General features: G+C 51.6%; 1 protein-coding gene across 2 annotated transcripts in view; it reads left to right on the top strand.

Annotated features, from left to right (window-relative positions):
* The window catches only part of SHISA9 (shisa family member 9), a gene marked incomplete at its 3' end in the record, with an annotated part of 242,818 nt that extends 230,169 nt beyond the window's left edge, over positions 1-12,649 (top strand). For both annotated transcript variants that reach the window (XM_084250909.1, XM_084250908.1), the window contains one exon: positions 12,270-12,649. In XM_084250909.1, coding sequence (XP_084107035.1) covers positions 12,270-12,649 — 380 coding nt within the window. The remainder of the gene's footprint in view (positions 1-12,269) is intronic.
* Positions 12,650-20,117: the final 7,468 nt, after the last annotated feature.

Genomic DNA, 20,117 nt, shown 5'->3' with positions numbered 1-20,117 from the left:
GTCCTGGGACACCAATTTCCACAGGCCAGCACGCCTCCAAACGTGGGTATTTTTGCTTCTTGCTGAAATGAAACAGTTTTCTTCATTAGGGGTTTGAATTGGGGCTTCAGCTGGAGGTAGACAGGCCCAGATCTGGAAGGGAATGTAGCAGGCGGTTTATTCAGTATCTTTGGGCCTTAGTGTTCATTTGTCAGATGCAAAAAGTTGATTTCACCTTGTCATCTTTAAGAGGGTTTCAATAAGATAATGTGTGTGAAATGGCTAAAACAGTCTCCAGTACATAGTAGGGACTCAATAAATCCTAGTTCCTTCTTTTTCCCCAGAAAGTTGATGTGACCCAGCGATAAATGTCCTTCTAAGAGCTGCTCCAAAAGGCGGAGACCATAGAAAACTGTGTGATTGGGCTTTTAGCTCTGCCGGAAAGTCAGGGTGCGGGCATCCTGGGGAAGAAGCCACCGAAAAGCAGCCTTAAAACATGACTTCAGGGCCTCCCCTAGTGGCACAGCGGTTGAGCACTGGCCGCCAGCGGAAAAAAAAAAAAAATGACTTCATAAAATTGAGGCTTTTGCAATTTTCTGATGCAGGTTATTGGTTTGCTGTGAGCAGAAGGATACAGAGCAGGTGAAGGAGAGGGAGGGAGGGGGTGTTTTTTTAATAAAAATTCAATCCCACCAGCTCCTGAGTTCAGCCTCCTCTGAAAAGCACACAGCAAGCATTAGAGTTTTGATGAGCCTCCTTGGGCACCCATAGGGCATGAAGGAGCCGGGGAGGGTGCTCGGCTGTGCAGAAAATGCCATCACGGCAGATTGTGACGTGCATCACCCCGGCCTGCAGGTGTGGCCCTCTGAGACGAGGCCAGCTGGAGCCCGTTCATTCCACAGCCCAGCAGCTCCTTGACTGGTGCCCAGGGCACACTGTAGATACCCCCATCAATAAGTTCTTCAGTGAAGCGGGCACAGTATTTGAAGAGTGTCTGTTGTCATTTCTGAAGAGGCCTCGGGAGTTAGGAAAAGCAACCGGGCAGTCGTCGGGAGAACGGTTTCCACGCGCTCCTGTAAAGTGGCAGGTTTGGGTGGGTGATCATTGCCCCCCTCGGTCTCTTAAGTTCCCCAGCTTTGCCCTGCTTGGCCTGCCTGGTCATCAGCCCATCCCCAGTCAAATCCTCCTGGGTGGGGGCAACGAGATGGGCTGGTGTGCCCCCTGGGGATGGAGGGATGCGCCATCCAAACCGCATGGATTCAGGATGGGAGGGAGGCGAATCCCTACCTGAGAACTGGGGCCTCTTCATGGAAGTGGGGGGAACAATGACTGACACGTGTAACAGTTGTTTCTGGTTAAAAAGCAAGCTCCGATCTCATGGTTTAAAACTGATATTTTTAAATTTTTTTAATTTCATATATTTTTACATCATGTTTCATTTTTGCACAATGTATGCATTTTCATCTTGGTTATAGTCCCCATGCAATTCCCACCCCCTTGTTTAGATCCTACTCCTCCCCGTGACCCCAGTGTGCCCTGGATAAAACAAACAAACAAACAAACAAACAAATAAATAAATAAATAAATAACATAAAACTGATTTCGCTCAGCATTTACTGCGATCAGGAGTCTGGCTGGTGATGGTGCTGCTGTGAGGGTCCTTCCAGTCCTTGCTGAGTTCAGGCTCGGGTCTGGGCGTTTTCTGGCTGGCGGCGGGTACAGGCTGGAGTTCGCTGGCATGACTCGGGGGATGCGGCCCTGCTCCAGGTGTTCCGCGTCCTGGGGGCAGCAGCGCGACACCCTCTTGAGATGACAGAGGTGCAGGCCCGACGGGCCACGAGGAGCGCCGTCCAAACTTCAGGGCGCAGGTGTCTCCCCTACTTGAACTCAGAAGCCAGGGGCCCGACCGGAAAACAGGATCCTCCTCCATAAAACGCAGGTGGAACGTGAAAGGGCCAAGCAGTGAGGTCACTCATGCTTTCGTCTAACAGGATCCCACATCTTAGAATTTTCTCCTTTGACGTGGTCCTTGGTTCAGCCGCTGGGGAGAGGTAAGTAAGACGAAGGAGAGTGGACCTTGATTTATTTCATGTGAAAAAATTCCAGTTGTGTAACATCCCACCCACGGGAAGGCTGACAGGGAGACGAGACCCACGGCGAGTGTGTGACCTGCGCTGTCCAGTGGAGGGAACAGCCGCGCGGGAGGCTCGGAAGATGGGACGGCGCGGGCTCCACCGGCCCTGGTCTGCAGAGGCAGGACCCGCTTTGTTCAACAGCCTTTCAGAAAATGGCGACTGCACAGCAGGACTGCCTCTGGGAAGAGACAAAAGGCCTGAGGTTTCAGAAGCCTGTCGGCAGCCAGACACTCAGAGCGGGCTCCCCGCGGCCACAGAAGGAGGCCCCGGGCTCAGCTGGACAGCGTCGGGGCACGCTCCGAGCCCTCACCCACAAAGGCGGCGACAGCTCCTGCGGGGAGCCTGGGGTGAAGACAAAAAGGGCCAGGCTTTTGGATTCATCTTCCCAACTCTTCTCTTAGAGCACAGTGGCTTCAGGATAGATCAGGGGGCGCTGCGGGAAGAGCAGGAGCCCCGAGTTTTCTTAGGACTCAGCTCACGTGTGATTCCCCCACTTGGATCTCTGCAGCAAGGGTGAGAGACCAGCGAGCCCAGACTGACCCGCCCTCAGGACAGTCTCCCGCCTCCTCCCGGCCTCTCCCGCTGGGGAAGTCAGGCTTTGTTTTCTGCTTTCTTGTTTCGCCTGCTGAGACAGCCTCGGGACTCAGTGGCTCGCTATCGTGTCTTTCGGGAGAAGAGAGAACACAGATTCTCCCCTTTTACTTTTTAATTCTACTTGTGCAGAGAAAAAAATAGAGATGCAGAAAATATGCCATGGAAGTGGACAATCAATCCTGTCCTGTTGAGCCAAAGGCCCCCACAAATCCAGGGCTTAAAGGAAAGAAGCATATTTCTCCTCTCTCCTGGAACGTCTAGTGAGTGGTTCAGGCTGGTGGGGCACTTCTACTCAAGCCACCACCCTGAGGCCCAGGTGCCTCAGCTATTTTCGCTTGGGCACCCACCATTTCTGTACGCCACTCCCCGCCATCATTTACATCATTATAGTTGGTTTCTTTTTTTTTTTTTAAAAGATTTATTTGTGCATACAAGAGCTGGGGTACAGGCCAGAGGTGCAGGGGATGAGAGGACTCACCAGAGACAGAGTGGGGAACAGAACAGGCAGATTGACTGAAATACACTGCTGAGGGGAGCAGCGGGTGAGACAGGAGAGGTCTGCTGCGCCATGTGGGTAGCTCCCTGGCCGGGGATCAAACTCGTGCTGCAGTGCCTGTGGCTTGCTACATAGTGCTGAGCTTAACCCCTTGTACCACCAGGGATGCCCTATAGTTGGTCTCCGCCACAGCCTAAGAGAGAAGAAGAGAGGACCTAGAACAAGAGATTTTCTTTTAGGCAAGTGAGACGAAGTGGAAGTTGGAAGTTGCTAACATTCAATTGTGGAGTTATACTTAGCTGATCCTATATGCTGTATACTTCGATCAGTTATACTTACGTCAGAGTTAGCTTCCAAGAAAGTTGGAGAAACCCAGTTTGGAGTTGGATGGCCAAGTGCTTGAGAAGAAAAGAGATAGAAGAGATCGGAAGTAGGAGGCTGCCACCACATCTCAGACAGGGCGTCCTAGCAAGGAGTCCTACTGTGCACCACACATAATGGTTTGCGCTTTTGTGTATCATGAGTCATTTATTTTCCCATTGCACTCTGCAAAGTAAATCTTATTGGCCTCGTTTTATATGCCTTTTATTTTCTGACAATGAGAACAGCAGCAACCACTGTCCATGGGATAGCTGTTACGAGACAAGGACATTATACAAGGTGCTTTACACAATTTACGTCACTGCCCTCAGCCCCCTGCCACGCTGGCAGTTATTTTTATTTTTCTGGTGAAGTTTAGAGCACATAGGTAACTTGTTCAAGGTCTCAATCTTTTAAGTAGAAGAGCTGGGATTTAAACTCTGCGCTCAGAGTTCAGGCTCCTTCTACCATGTTGTAAAGATTTTGCAATCACAAAAATCAGGCGTGCATTCTTCTGAGCTTTGTTATAGACGCTGTAAACCCAGGGCGCTGCATCCGCGAGCTCTTAACCTCATCAGTCCTTTCTCGCTCAGCATCCTCAGATCTTGCTGCTGAAGTCTTGCTGGTTCCAAAACTCTTAAGGGCTCAGTGTAGGATTCCAAGCCAACACCTTGGCTTTATGTTGTCATCACAAGTGATTGCTGCTCCTCGAGTGGTGGAGAGGGGGCAGGAGAAGCACAAAGCAAAGAAACGGTGGCTAACATCTCCAAGTCCGAACCCACAGCCCCGTTGTGGAGGGAATCAGTGTGATGGAGCATGAAGTGCATGCCCGCGGCTCCCTCAGTGACTAAGAGTGGGGTCACGGGCCAACCAACTGGGAAAGATGGGTAAGGAGCTTGGCGCCCGTGCCAGACACGTGGCAAGACCTGCCGAAGAAACCGCAGTCTCCTCTCGGTCCTATGAGAGCTATGTGGCCCTTAAATCAGTGCAGTTCTGAGGGGGGACACCGTCGACTCTGGCTGGCCAGCACTGCAGATAATGGCGTGCACCCCGGGGGATGCGAGACTCATGTCTTTAGGATGCAGTGGGCAGCCTGGATGCGGGGAGCAGCAGAACCCAGCAGGGAGGGTCCCACATCACCCCTTTCTACTCCCCCACCTCCAGGAAGAAAGAAAGAAACATTTTGCTTTAGGAGGGAACTTGGGGCTTCATTAAACTCATTGGAGCTTATACTGTAGGAAACAGACAACACAGAAGTAACCGAGAAAGCTCATTTCAGAGTGATGCAAGCAAAGATCATGAAAATGGGGAGGTACCAAGAGCGAGCAGGAGAGGAGAGCGCGCTTCCGATTGTCTCAGCAGGAGTGCTCTTTTCTGAGGGCGAGACCTTCTATCTGAGGAACTTAGGAAAAGAAGGATTTGCAGCAACATGGACAGAGCTGGAAGGGATCATGCTCTGCAAAATAAGCCAGAAAGAAGAAGAAAAATACCGGATGGTCTCACCCATAGCAGGAATTTAGAAAACCCAAATAAGGGACCAGGAAAAAGACTAATTATAATAAAGAAAAAAAATCAAAATCAACAAGCAAGACACACTGGGGGGGGGGAAGGGAGAGGAGATGAAATTAGGGTCAAAAGAAGGGGGGTGGAATTGTATGGGGACTATAACCAAGATGAAAGTGCATACATTGTGCAAAAATGAAACATGATGTAAAATATATATAAAATAAAAATTGCTTAATCTTCGTAAGGGCAGGAGGACACGGAGCAGGTTTTCTATGACCCAAGCAGACGGGGTAAAGGAGGAGAGGGTCCTGGAGCCCTCAGTGGCTTTTGCAGGCTTTTATTGGGATTTATCAGGCCCACGGCAGGCAGGGGTGCTGGGGGGCCGGGAGGCTGGCAGGCCTCTCCACTCTGTCCGGGCTTTCCGGCCTTCTCTGGTGCTCTCTGCTGCTCTCGTGGTTCTTCTCTCCATTCGTCTGTTCTGCTTCTGCTGGCGTCTCCGTGACGCCGCCCTTAAAAGCCCAGTCATAGCCCAGGTGAATCCCATCTACCTAGGTCCACACCCTACTCCAGGTGCCCGCCATCAGGCGTGCATTCGGGACCGCAGGGTTCCGTCATCCATCCTAATGGTGGGAGGGCAGAAAAGCCTGATATTGTTTCACTTACCCTACAGTCTTACAAAAAAAAAGGAGGATCCAGACAGGCAGCCAATAAGAAGAGCGCTTTGACAGAGAGGGGAAAACACAGAGGAGGCCTGTGGCCCTGAAATGTGATAAACTTGGCGTGTTCTGGATCAGAAAGCGTTTCCATGCGTGCCGGGCTGCGTGGTGTCCTCCACACATGCATGTGTGCTAGAGCCTCAGAATACGGCCAGGCTTGCAGACAGGACCTTTGCAGACTGAATCAAGTATCAGAGAGGTTGCACTGGCTCAAGGTGTTTCTAAGCCTGAGACCGAGTTCTTTTAGGAAGAGGGAGGGTCGGGCACATGGAGGAGACGGCCGCCTGCAGCCAGAGACATGATTGGGAGACGCAGCTCCGGGCCCAGGATGAGAGGATTGCCCCCCCGCCACACCCCCCACACGCCCTGAAAGTTAGAAGAGGCCGGGAAGGGGCCTTCGCAGAACCCGCAGAGGGAGCATGGCCCAGCTGACACCTCAGCTTCAGGCTTCCGGCCTCCATCACTGTGAACGAACCAGTCCCCTCTGTGACGGGCCTCTAATTACTGTGAAAAAAGATGAAGATAGAAATCGCCAGAAGTCGGGTCATGCAAAGAACGTGGGCATTAGTCTTAGGCATGGTGGGAAGATGAACCACTCATTCCAGCACGTTCTTGGAGCAAAGATGGAGAGGGAGGCTGTAGGGTAAAGAAAATGTCAGGCTTTTCTGCCCTCCCGCCATCAGGATAGATGATGGACCCTTGAAGTCCTGAATGCATGCCTGATGGCGGCACCTGGAATAGGGTGTGGGCATAGGTAGATGGGATTCACCTGGGCTGAGACTGGGCTTTTAAGGATGGCGTCACGGGGATGTCAGTAGAAGCTGAGAAAGAAGCAGGAGAAGCCGAAGAGAAGCCAAGAAGCAGAAGCAGAGAACACCAGAGAGCCCAGAGAGAGTGCGGATTTGCTGGGGGCTGGGAGGCCTGCCAGCCTCCCGGCCCCCCAGCACCCCTGCCTGCCGTGTACCTGGTAATCCCAATAAAAGCCTGCAAAACCATTGAGGACTCTGACTCCTCCTTCACCGGGTCTGCTGGATCAGAAAACCTGCCCAGTGGTCCATTCCTGCCTCCACAGAGGTGGAATGAGGAAAGCTTAGGGTGGGATATTGCTCCTTCCACCACCTGAGACCCGAGAAGATCCCCAAGTGAGAAGAGCTGTAGGAACCCCGCCCTAAGGTATCTTTGGGCTGGAGGAAAGCAGGTAGGTGGGAGGCCTCCTGCCGAGACCCTCAGGTGTGTGGCTTGTTTGGCGAGCTGGTTATTACCTGTCTCCATTGCCTCGGGAGGGAGGCTCCCGCCCACCCGGCACCTGTACGGTGTCTGCTGCTAATTAAGAAGGAGACAGATGGAGGAAGGTACAGTTTAATTTTACAGCCTTGCTTCCTTCAAGGCAATTAAGCTCCCTGGAAGGAAAGCACCTTTTTCATTCTTTTCTTCCTCTTTTTAAATGAAGAAAAATCAAACAGGAGAGGAAGGTGCTATTGAAGAGCTCACACATCTGTTTCCTGGTTGGCTTGTCAGCCATCTGCCCACGAGGTACCAGGGCTGATGAGGTTAATGCATTTATTAATGGGGCTTACAAGGCTGTTCGGCGAATCTGTTATTTCCTTCCCAAGGAACTTTTTCATGTACGCAGGTAGGGACCGTGTCGCACAAAGCCAGGAGCAGCCAGGTGAGGCCTCCTCCGGGTCCAAATCATGGGGAACCAGAAACACCGAAATGAGAGCTTGAAGCAAACTGCATTTCTCGCTTAGGGGGACAGTTCGCACACCTAGGCAGTGACCGCAGCCTTGTTCTTGAAATCTTGAAACTCACTCGTTGAAAGATAGTTTCATGCCCCGGGCAACACACAGGTGTGGGCTCTTCACTAGGAGACGCCTGGGGGCCTCGCGAGAGGGGCAGTGGGACAACGTTGTAGGTGTGAAGGCTCCCCTCTTACCCACAGGTGATCCCCTCAGTGCTTCGCTCTGCTGCTCAGATACCTTTCATTGACTCAATGCTCCCCTGCTTCTCCCACCACAGGGCTTTTGCAAATGACCTGTACCCCAAAGCTTAGTCACTTAACCAACATAGTGATTACTTATTGGGTTCATGATTCAGGGCCCCCAGGGCAGCACTTCAGGGAGGCTGGATTAGTTGTTCTTGACAGGTTTGTTCAGCCCTAGGTCAGCTGGCAGACCCCTGCTGGCTGTGTGGTCTGGGATGGGTCCACTGGGTATCGGGGTATCAGGAGGCTGTCAGGCATGAGGAACATGGGCAAGTGGCCTCCTGAGGCAGGGTTCCAAGAGCCTGAGAGCAAAAGCATCAGAATTTCTAAAAGTCCAGGCTCAGGACTCACCCCGGTCACTGCTGCAAGACTGCAGGTCAAAGCCAGTCACAGGACTAGACCAGATTCAAGGGCGGGGAAGTAGACTCCACCTATTGATTCTTTTGCGATTTTCTCTTTTCCATTGTTATTAGTTTTCAACAGCAGTGTTTAAATTAAACCCCCAACCCTAGCAGATCAGAACCATAAGCAGATCTTTTCTATGGTCAGGGATGTGGAAACGGCTAGGCTGGCTGGTTGGCTGAGTAATTTAGTAGGTTGCAATAAAACTATCGGCCAGGTTGTGGTCCTACCTATACCTGGAGGGTCAGGTTCCAGGTGGGCTCACTCAAGTGACTGCTGAATCACACTGGCTGCAGTTTCTCCCCAATGGCCTCTCTCTGCAGGGATCGAGTGTCTAGTGTGCTCACAACATGGTGCTGGCTTCCTCCAGAGTGTAGACTTTACCTCTGATGGAAGGAACTGCAAAGTGCTATGGCTATTCCTGTGATACATCACACATCCCCTCACCTGGGGGGCTGTTTCTGTTACTCTTTGTCTTCAGATTGCAACTCAAGGACTCCTTCCTCACCAGCCCCCTGACCTGAACAGACCAAGCCCCCTTGAAATTCTGTTCACAGGGCAGAGTAGGTGTTCAACTCACACGGCAGGTGGAGGGATATGAAGAGAGCAGAGGAGAGGGGCGGTGGGTGGAGGGATGCTGCCTCTGTGCTAAGTTGGCTGCCTGGCGCAGAGCGAGAGCTCAGTAAGTGTCTCTTGGCTTGAATCCAAATCTTCTTCCACAAGCCAGGAAATAGGCAAAAATATATATGTTGACGCATTATTCCAGAAGTATGCTATGTAGCTTATAGATCTCAAATAATTTCTTTGAGGACAGGTTTATTAGGAAAAGGAGGAAAAAAAGAGAGAGAGAGACACCTGCATAGTCACAGGCAGCAGGAGAGCTGCCTCTGTCAAATAATTTAGCGTCACAATAAATCTGGAGTAGTCACATTGGCCCCGTTAGGCACCAAAGAAATTCACAGAAATTCATGTGACACATTTAATGGCAACATTTGCTTCATTGTGGTGATTTGAAACCAAACCAGCCCTATCTCCAGGACTTGCCTATAGCGATGGAAAGTGTGAGGTGACTTTCCTGAGGTCTGTCTCAGAGGGGCTCAGGGATCTCGTAAATACTCCTAAGACTGGTGATAGCTCTTCACAGAACTTACTTCTTTATACTTTGATGGAATTGTGGGGATATGGGATTCTTTGGTCACTCTCTGTCTCTCCCTGGAAGAAGGTTCACCCCATGAGGGTAGGGACTAGTTTCTGATTCTTCTATTTCCAGAGGCTAGCCCATGGTCTGTGCCTGTTTGATGAATGACTAAGTTACAGAACAAATTGTTTGAAGGCTTTTGCTAGACAGGTGACATGGTGAGTTTTGCAGTTTAGAAACCTGCCTTTGACTTCAGTGTGGAGAATGGACTGGAAGAGGTGGAACTTAAGTATGGAGGCCAGTCTGGTGGCTGAAGGAGAGCAGTGTTCAGTCTGCTGGCTGAAGGAGGAGACATGCACTAGGACCGAGAAGCATTACTCAGGTGTGGCTGGAAGGATGTGGTGGTTTCACTGTGGTGCTGGAAAAGAGGAGGGAGACTCCAACAGCTGCCCTAGGCTTCTGGCTTGCGTGAAAGATCGTGGTGTTTCTAGATCTGAATGTTGATGGCTCCAGGCTTGGCCACCATGAGTGGGAGATTCTGTGAACCCATTCTGAGATTACTGGGTACATGAATTTTGAAGTCAAAGAGGGAGATGAGAGCATCTGTTGAAACATTGTCACAGTAGAAACCTAGAACTTTCCTCTAAAGGGCTAGGAACTTGGGGTTCTGATACCAAGTCTCGTGTACCCCACACCACCTTAAGTCATCTGTGGAATTTCAGGAATGTTTGCTTTTTTCACCTTGACAGATTCCAAGGTTCCCTGTGGTGTTGACATCCTGTATCTTCAGGCAGCTCTAGAACTCAATGAGAGGGAGACTTTGTCTTCAAAGATTGCATTGGTCAGAGCTATCTGCATGAACAGGAACATAATCCTAACTGAGCTTTGTTGAGTCTGGAAAGTTAACATGTGGCTTCCTGGGGTGCTGTGTCTGAGCAGAGACTGGGCTCCCTGAGAAAGGGCGGTGTGATCAATGTCTGCCACAGACACAGGGGCAAGAGAAGAAGCACCCCCCAACCCCCCCACCTTGTCCTGAGACCAGTTTTCCCTCTGTGGCCTTCAGAAGCACTGAGCCATGTCTGTGGGCTGAGGGTCTACCCGGCTCAACCACCCGCTGTGGGTAACCCTAGTTAAATCATTTTCTGCGCTGGGGTTTGACAGTTTCCTAATCTGTCCAGCAGAGGTTATAATTCCCATCTTTGCTACCTCTTGGAGTTGTGAAAAGGATCAGTTGAGAAAAGGAACATGGAATCGTGATGCTCTCCATGAATATACATCAATCCACACCTGTAACAGTGTGGGATGTTGCAAGTGTGAACGAGAGAGCAGCAGATATTTCTGGTCTCTGGAGAGATGTAAGTTAAAAGACTGATGGCTAAGAAATGAATTTTTAAAGTGGAGAGGGTATTAGAATAATTGTAAGAGAAAAATAGACGGTCTATTAAAATTATGAAATAAATAGAGAAGGCAGGATGGAAGGAAGGAGAGAAGTAGGGAAAGCAGGAGGGAGGGATGGAAGGAGTCAATCAAAGCTGCAGCGTGTGGTAAAACGGAGTGACCCCAACCCAGCTCTTGCAGCCTCGTTAGCAAAGTCTGTCAAGGAGCTTGCTCATGTTTACACCTCTTGCAAAGTAACTCCACTTCAGGTAATTCATTTCAAGGCTGGACAGCAAACATTTTAGGCTTTGTGGGCCCAGCAGTCTCTGGCACAGTGCTCAACTCTGCCATCGCCGGGCAAACGTAGCCCCGGCCAATCCATCAGTGAATGGGCATCACTGAATTCCTGTAACATTTTATTTACAAAATGAGGCCATGAGCAGATTTACCACCCCTGATGTAGAGACTCAGGCAATATTTTAGAAGTCTTCTAAATTCTCAACACAGAGAAAGCGCTACCCCAGAAGGTTCTCGTCTTAGCCTTATTTATAGGAGCAAAAATATTGGCACATCTTGGATGTTGCTCAATAGAAAGATTGATTAATTTTCATAGCTCCACTCACTGAAATGCTATGTCGGCATTAAAATGCTATTAGTCATGTATAAGCACACAGAGAAATGCTTGATCGAACATAACATGATAAATAAAACTGTTAATATAATAGTAACGATGATAGTGGCGGCCGCGAATGTGTAAGCACTTCACACTCATCATAACATTTCACCCCCCCACAACCCTGCGGGATATAATTTTTTTTTTTTATTGTAACTACTTTCCTTATGCAGAAGCTGGTGATCATAAAAGTTAAGCGGTGACTCCGCTGGGGGGTAGCAGAGGTAGGATATGAACGCGGGTCTGCTTAACCTCTAAAAAGAAAAACTAAAGCAAACAAAGGCACGAAGAACCACCCTCTCCCCTCCGCCCCCCCACCCCAGTGAGACCCTATTTATTTTGAGACCTCAGGAGTAAATGCACTAAGTGTGACCCCCTGGTCTTGAGTGCTGCTGGGGACTCGATGGGGGACATTTGTCAATAGGTCACTGTTGCTTCTAACGAGAAGGCGTCGGTTTAATGGTGAAGAAACAACACTTGGGTTTTATGGAAAGCCAGGATGGCGGAGTTCAGGGTGTGGCTGTGTTGGTTTGGGGGAATCTAGAGTGGACAGACTGACAGTCACCATAACCTGCGGGTGACTTGGATTCACCCTTTTCCTGGGTCACGCCTGACGCGCGGCGATGGGCCACCCAGCCACAGCGTGACCATTCAGCAATACAGCAAAGGGGAAACTGAGGCACACGCTTTCCCCCTCTGGCCCACAGGGGCTGACTCACCTGGCAGCAAAGCCCCTCTGGGTCCTGTGCAAGGGGCAGGCCGCCCTTCTGTCCGTCCCGGGTGGAGTGTGTGGCGTGTCCGTGTGGGCTGCTGGGTGGCTGAGACGCCGCCTGGGGTGGACTCCCCGTCCCTAACTCTCTTATCTCTTTCTCTCTCTGCTCTCCCCTCCGCCTCTCCCCGCCGCCACAGCCGACAAGGTCAACGACGACTTCTACTCCAAGCGCCGGCACCTGGCCGAGCTGGCCGCCAAGGGCAACCTGCCCTTGCACCCCGTGCGCGTGGAGGACGAGCCGCGGCCCTTCAGCCCCGAGCACGGGCCGGCCAAGCAGAACGGACAGAAGTCCCGCGCCGGCAAGATGCCCCCGCACCCGCTGGCCTACAACGCCACCGCCAACTTCAAGGGCTGGGACCCCAACGAGCAGTCTCTGCGGCGGCAGGCCTACGGCAACAAGGGCAAGCTGGGCACGGCCGAGTCGGGCTCCAGCGACCCCCTGGGAACTCGCCCCCAGCACTACCCGCCCCCACAGCCATACTTCATCACCAACAGCAAAACAGAGGTGACTGTCTGAGCTCTCGCCGCAGGGAGCATCCTGGAGACCACACTCAACTGAGAGGCAAAAAATTCCCCGGCCCGCACCTTCCCTGTCCTCTCCCCACCCCAGCCCGGCCACCCTCCACATGCACTGACCCCACCATCACCTACTGGTGACGTGGAATCTCGCTTTTCCTGGGTCACGCCTGACACGCGGCGGTGGGCAGCCGAACTGAAGCATGAACGTTCAGCAATACAGCAAAGGGAAACAGGCACATGCTTTCCACTTCCGGCCCACGGGGGCTGACTCACCTGCCCAAGTGGTAGGTAGGGCTGAAATTTTCTTTTCCTCCTAACTTGAAACTGACATGCATGATGAGAAGAAGACAAGCAGCACCATGAAGAGCAACTGTCCAGCGGAGCACATAGACCACTTGCCATGTGCTGTTTCTGGGTGAGGGGGGTTGGGGGACAGAGGAGGAGGGTGGACAGAGAGGGGTGCCCTTGAGAGGAGGTGTGGAGAGGGAATCTGTGCTGTTACAAGCACTTTTTAATCCCAAGAGGAGGTGAGGTGGACACAACATTTTGACAAGCACCTAAGACATCACTGGACCCTAAACTATTCTATTTATAGGCCTTTTCATATCTCCCATGTTGGAAGCAAAAAACACACCTGCAGACTCAGAAAAAAGAAATAGACCCTGAACCCACCGCCAGAATGGGGTGAAAAAGGAATGTTTGTGAGAATGCCCTTAAAGGCCACGGCCATGGAAATGGGGTGGCAGGGGGAGGACAGGCTCTTGCGGTGGGGGGCGGGTCCAGAGAGTATTGCCTAATTTTTTAAAAAAGCAAAAGAAATCACAAGCCCACCACAAAACAGACAAGAACAGCAACTTCGTTTTTGTCCCAAACCGTCGAGACAGGAAATCATTGACCGCGATCCAGGACAATTTCAACAATTCACTCTTGGAAAGTGGACAGGAGGAGAAGGGACCCAGAACCTTGGAATTTGGGTGATTCCCTCTTGCCTCCGAGATCAAAAAAAGAGACACAGAACCAAGTCCTCTATGAAGAAGCTCTCCCGGCTCCCCTCCCCCTCAGCCCGTTGCTGCCGCCGCTGCTGCCCGACTCCAACTGCTTTGGACCGACAATGTCATAAGCGTGGGTGGTGCCTTCAATGTATTACTCTTCAATGACAGTCTCGTTTCCCAGTGTGACCTGCGTCCTCCAGCCCCTCCCTCCTGTCTTTCTGCAGTAGTATTAGATGTCCCCGACCTCCCTCTGTTGGTGAGCCCTCCCTTATCACCCTCTGAGGGGGCTGCTGCAATGTCAGGGGTACCTGAAGTCGAAGATCTTCTCCGCCCCCCACAGCCCCAATTCCCCAAGTCCAGCCCTTCGCCAGCTCCCCACACCTCTCAAGCCTTTCTGGGTCCCCCCCCCCTAATTCCCATAGTCCCTCTAAACCACTTCTCCAGAGACTGCCACACAAGTCCACCCCCATCCAGAATGCTCTAGGGTGATTTTCCAGATTGCTCCTCCAAGCCAATAGCCCTGGGCAGGGGGTCCTGACACGAAGGATGTCCTTCTCTTTCTATGTTTCACGGAAGCCCAAAGAGGGAAGTAGAGAGAAAAAAGATTTTCATTCAAGGTGAGAAGTTTCCAGCCAGTTCCTAAAGATCTAGCTGCTGAACAGGGAACTTCCGAGAGGCCCCCAGTCTCTTCCGCTGTCCGGAGCTGCGCGTGATCTGGTTCAACAAAACTCAGAGAATTTCTTAGCGTGTCTCATGCCCGCGTTCTGCCTCCCTCGACTCTCCTCTGACATCACGGAGCCTGCGAGAGCAGGTGTTTCTTCTTTTCACTCCAGCCCACCTGGGGACAGGGACCAGGGATTTCCTCTCTCTAGGTCTTAGTCTCCCAGCTGAAACATGGGGCGTTGGGGGTAGAGCAAGTTTTCTGAAATAGCAACGCCTCTGCCCATTTCAAACAGTGGAACTGTGCACAGAACCCGCCGTGCAGGCTTGCTGCGTGTCAGAAGGCCTTGCGCTGGACGGAGCAGGGGCGGGAGACTTAGAGCAGGTTCTCAGCCACGTTGCTCAGACCCCAGCACATCCCTCCGGACTACACCCCTCGGGGCAGTCACCCACACACCTACACTCTGGCCCCTCTCTGCATCCTGGCCACACTATTTGTACCTGAATGGATTCATTTCAAATAATTTAACTTTAAAAGGCAAACTTCCAACCATCATCCTAAGTAGAAAACCAGTATCTCTCCCCATAAATAAAAGGTGAATCTAAAAATAAGTGCAAAGCAGCAAATCATGTGATTCTGTCTGGATACTGTAGCTGTGGAAGGACCTATACCCACCACTGCTGTTTCTCCCAGCCTCCCAGCCTGCCTGCCTCCCAGCCTCCCTGCTTCCCAGCCTCCCAGCAACCCTGCCTTCCTACCTCCCAGCATCCCAGCCTCCCTGCCTCCTAGCCTCCCAGCCTCCTAGCCTCCCTGCCTCCCAGCCTCCCTACCTCCCAGCCCCCCTGCCTCCCAGCATCCCTACCTCCCTGCCTCCCTGCCTTCCAGCCTCCCAGCCTCCCTGCCTCCCAGCCTGCCTGCCTCCCTGCCTCCCAGCCTCCCTACCTCCCAGCCTCCCTGCCTGCCTGCCTCCCAGCCTCCCTGCCTCCCTGCCTACCAGCCTCCCTGCCTCCCAGCATCCCTACCGCCCAGCCTCCCTGCCTCCCAGCCTCCCTGTCTCTCCGCATCCTAGCCTCCCAGCCTCCCTGCCTCCCAGCCTCCCAGCCTCTTAGCCTTCCAGCCTCCCAGCCTCTTAGCCTCCCAGCCTCCCAGTATCCCTGCCTCCCTGCCTCCCAGCCTCCCTACCTCACAACCTCTCTGCCTCCCTGCCTGCCTGCCTCCCTGCCTCCCAGCCTCCCTACCTCCCAACCTCTCTGCCTCCCTGCCTCCCAGCCTCCCTGCCTCCCAGCCTCCCTACCTCCCAACCTCTCTGCCTCCCTGCCTGCCTGCCTCCCAGCCTCCCAGGCTCCCAGCCTCTTAGCCTTCCAGCCTCCCAGCCTCTTAGCCTCCCAGCCTCCCTGCCTCCCATCTTCCCTACCTCAACCTTACCCCCTCCAGGTAGTACTGGATGCAAAGAGTTGTTAAAGATAAGCCAGTGGCCAATGGGGACTTTCTCCTTCAAGTAATCTGTTGGGCTGAGGAAAATGAAAAGGAGATACTTTCCCACGGGCCTCCGTGTCAGTGTGCACATCTATCCACTGAAGCCGGGTCCGCACACCCCAGGGGCACCCCGGCCAGAGTGCAGGGGGTGCGGGGCTGGCTGGGCACAAGCTTCCCTCCAGCTCCTAAGCTCAGTCACTCTATCCTCCCCGTCAGCCCGCTTTGCTCTAAGACCTCAGCTCACGCCCTCCAGCCTCACCTGGTCAGAGGACTGTCCTGCTCTCGGAACCTAGAGCAGCTTAGTTCTTCTCCACTCTCCTCCTGAGAATCTTCCTGGCCTGTGTTTTGTTGCTGGAGGGGTGGCCAGTCAGCTCAGCGGGGATGGAGGGATGGAGCCAGGGGAGCAGCCTCCTTACCTGCCCCGAGGCTTTGGGGCCCTGAGCGGGTGGGACACGCGGAGACAAGGAAGCTGATTCAGGGGGCTCCTCTAGCTGATTCTGGGGGCCCCTCTAGCGGCTGAGCAGACTTCCTGATGCTGGAGGAGGATCTGGGACCGAGATGGAGGATCTCGCCATCGGTGGGAGACTTGGAAGAGAGAAACTGGAAGGAAGGAAGCCACAGAGACTCCCTGCCCCATCCCCTGCCCTCCACTCGCCTCTACTTCTTCCCCTTAGCTGCCCCCCCCCCACCCCCGACTTCCAGCCCAACGGGACCAGAGTCTGACACCCCTCGCCCTCCCAGAGCGTCTCAGCCTCCATCTGCCTTGGGCTCTGCCTGGCACCCCATCCAACTCCCCCCTCCCCAGTTTTTTGTGTAAATGGAGCATATTTTATGTGCAAATATTTTAGTAACCGTATGTTCTGCAAGTAAACCTGTGTTAATACTTGTCAACAACTGCAGAGTTTATGATACCAATAATACTTCCTACAACAAAGAAAAAAAACATTTGTTTGTTTTCTAAGAATGTTTATTTGTAAACATATGTATTCACTATATTAATATGAATTTCTTACCTGGCAATAAAACTGATTCTATGTGATGCTGTTGGGGTCACTCTGTGTCTCTCTAGACTCAAGCATCCGTTTTTTTCTTTTTTTTTCAGAGCTCACATATATTTTATTTTTTTAATTTTATTTTATATATTCTTTTTTTTACTGGAGTTATTTATTTAAGGCATCAGTGTTGTTTTTCCCTTTTTGTTAGTTAGTTTCTTTTTTTTTATATTCCCCATGCAATTGCAACCCCGATTTTGACCCCAATCCCTCCTCACACCCCCCAAAAAAAGTATGTTTGATTCATAGTTGTTTGCTGATTTTGACTTTTTTCTTTCTTATAGTTATTCTTTTTCCTGGTCCATATTTAGAGGACCCTTTTCTAGATTCCTGTTATGAGTGAGACCATCCCATATTTTTCTTTTTCTTGAAGACGTGGTCCATATACACCATGGAATATTACTCAGCACTCAAAAAAGATAAACACATGCAATTTGCAGCAACATGGATGGAGCTGGAAGGGATCCTGCTCAGCAAAATATTTTATATATTCTTTACATCATTTTTCATTTTTGCACAATGTGTGCATTTTCATCTTGGTTATAGTCCTCATACAATTCCCACCCTCCTCATTGTGACCCTAATCCCTCCTCCCCACCCCAGTGTGTCTCTAAAAATCAAAATCAACAAGCAACTATAAACCAGGGTCAAGCATCTTCACCTGAGTTTTCACCAGCCAGGAGAGCTCACGCTTTCCTATTTAGGTTGTGCTGAAATCCACGCAGGTGCGGCATGGAAAGCTCAAGGTCACAGCAATGGATACAAATTGCCCAGGTGACTTTTTGGTTGGAAGCCTTTTCGTAGCATCTGTGCCACATCTTAGTTCACATCCCTGCCTTCAAAAAACACACCACCACTTCTAGACTTCCTCATCATAACTAAATTTGTCTTTCATGGTCAAGAATCTCGCTGAGATCTGCACTTCTGTCTCCGCCGCGAGCAGGGCTGGAGACGACACAAACACAAGAATGGGGATCGTGTCCTTTTCCTGTTTATTACATTTTATTTCCTGCCTGGTCTCTGTTAGCACTGAATTTGACATTTTTAGGCATAAAACTGCCTTCAGATGTCTTTTCCCTAAAGAGTCAGCCCTGAGACCGGGGGTTGAGCGCAAGTAGTTTATATCTGAGAGTGGGGACACTGGTCAGGCAGGGCGGGGTGTTGTCAAAGGGAAAGCGGCACAAAGGAAGTCCCATGCCAGTCTGGGTCAGGGCCCCCTGCCTGCAGTGCTCCGGGGAGGCCCGGCTGGGTGGCCACACACCCCCGGGGTGCCCCTCCCGAGTGGAGATGGAGCCGGGGTGTGCGCGTACCGACTCCCATGAGGCCTCGTGGGAGCCAAGCTTCCAGGAAGCATTAATGCCCACATTCTCCCAGGCTCGCAGGTGTGCAGGCGGGGGTGCTTCTGAGGTCCTGGTGGAAACCGCGGACACAGAGGTGCACCTGCGGCCCACTGGGAAGGCAGCCTGAGGTCAACGGATGTGTCCTAAGACTCCAGGGCTGGGGGGATGGGGTGGGACTGGAGCTCACAGGGGCTGCGCTGGGCCGGTGACCTGAGGTCTCCTGGGATTGACGCCCCACCCACCTGAGGCTTGGAGAAGGTGTCAATGTCTTGCAAAGAGGCTCCAGGACACACTCTGCAGCGTGGGGTTCTTCCCTCAGGATCTGAAGATTCATCATGGCCACAGGTCACGTGGTGTCTCCTGAAGCCCCTCCCGTGCACTGGTTCTCTCTCTTTCTCTCTGTCTCTCCGCCTTCTCTCTCTCAGTTCTGCTTGTCGGAGAAGACTGGAAGGCAGTGCTTCAGTTCTAGGGAACTGCTCAGCGGCGGGGTCCCTGGGCAGCACAGCCCCTGGATCAGGAATAGGACAGAGTGACACCCTGGTGCATGTGCTGGGGCGTAACTGACTCTGCCGGTGTGGCTGTGCCTTGGTTCCAGCTTGTAGAGGGCAGTCGCCTCATCAAGCGCTCCTGTAGCGCTCCTGCAGCTGTCTCACTGTGCGCCGAGCCCTGCTGAAGCCTTCACCTGCGTGGGCACATTGGAGCCTCACGGCTGCATCAGGTAGGTGCTGGTAGTTTTACAAGTCGGACATCTATCCAAACCCTTTGTAATTTGCCCAAAGTGATTGCACTATTAAGTGTTGGAGCTGGGGGTTGAATTCCAGAGGTTATACTTCTACTACGACACCTGAGGTTCTCACTTGGAGGGGCCCATGAGTCCCCCAAGGCAGTGGCTCCTGGACCATACCCCGAGGAGCATTGCACAGTGCCACCTTCCCTGATCATCCAGCACCCAGGGGCTCATCCTTAGAACCCTGACATGCAGAAGAACATGGGATGGCTGTGTATGGTTCCAGAGAGGGGCCCTTAGCCTGTGGCTTCGTGTCCAAGTTGGAAGGTTATGTCCTTTAAATGATAGACTCCTGGCTCCTGAAGAGCTGGTCAGTGGCATCAGTCCTAACACAAACTGGCTGTATGCCCTAGCCTGCCCTGTGACTGTTTCTTCAGCCCAAGATGCCATCACAGATCCTCTCCAGTCCTGTTTGGCTTAGTCAAGAGATCCACTTCTGAAAGCCTGTTCCAGGGCACTCAGCATTTTGCCGGATGTAATGATAATCATTATTTGCTGTGTGGAACCATCATCATCACCATCATCACCATCATCACCATCATGAATTCTGTGTTTTCCTCACTTGCTAATCTCCTGGCTTATGCCAAAGGGTTTCCACTGCTCCAGTTACAGACTCACAGGATGGTTTGGTGGTTTTTCACTTTTCACCATGGAACCTTTTGCTGGTCTGGTGAAAACTTTGAATCTCTGCTCCAAACCATGATTTTAAATGCATAAAATAAAATCCATAGGATGATAAAAGACATCTATCACCTGGAAATGTAGTGACAAAAATATTTTTCAGACCCATTATTTGTGATAGGGTAACATGTATATATTTTTTTAAATAAATTTTATTTTTATATTCCCCATACAATTGCAATCCCCTTATTTTGACCCCAATCCCTCCGCTCCCCACCCCGCACCCCCCATAGAGTGTCTCTGGTTCATATTTTTTTGTTGATTTTGATTTTCACTTTCTTATAGTTATTCATTTTCCTGGTCCCTTATTTAAGTTTTCTAGATTCCTGCTATGAATGAGACCATCCGGTATTTTTCTTTTTCTTTCTGGCTTATTTCGCTGAGCATGATCCCTTCCAGCTCCATCCATGTTGCCGCAAATTGCATGTGTTTATCTTTTTTGAATGCTGAGTAATATTCCATGGTGTATATGGACCA

This window comes from Talpa europaea, assembly GCF_964194135.1.
Source record: "Talpa europaea genome assembly, chromosome: 12".
Taxonomy (NCBI): Eukaryota; Metazoa; Chordata; class Mammalia; order Eulipotyphla; family Talpidae; genus Talpa; species Talpa europaea.
This window is presented reverse-complemented; position numbering and strand designations above follow the sequence as displayed.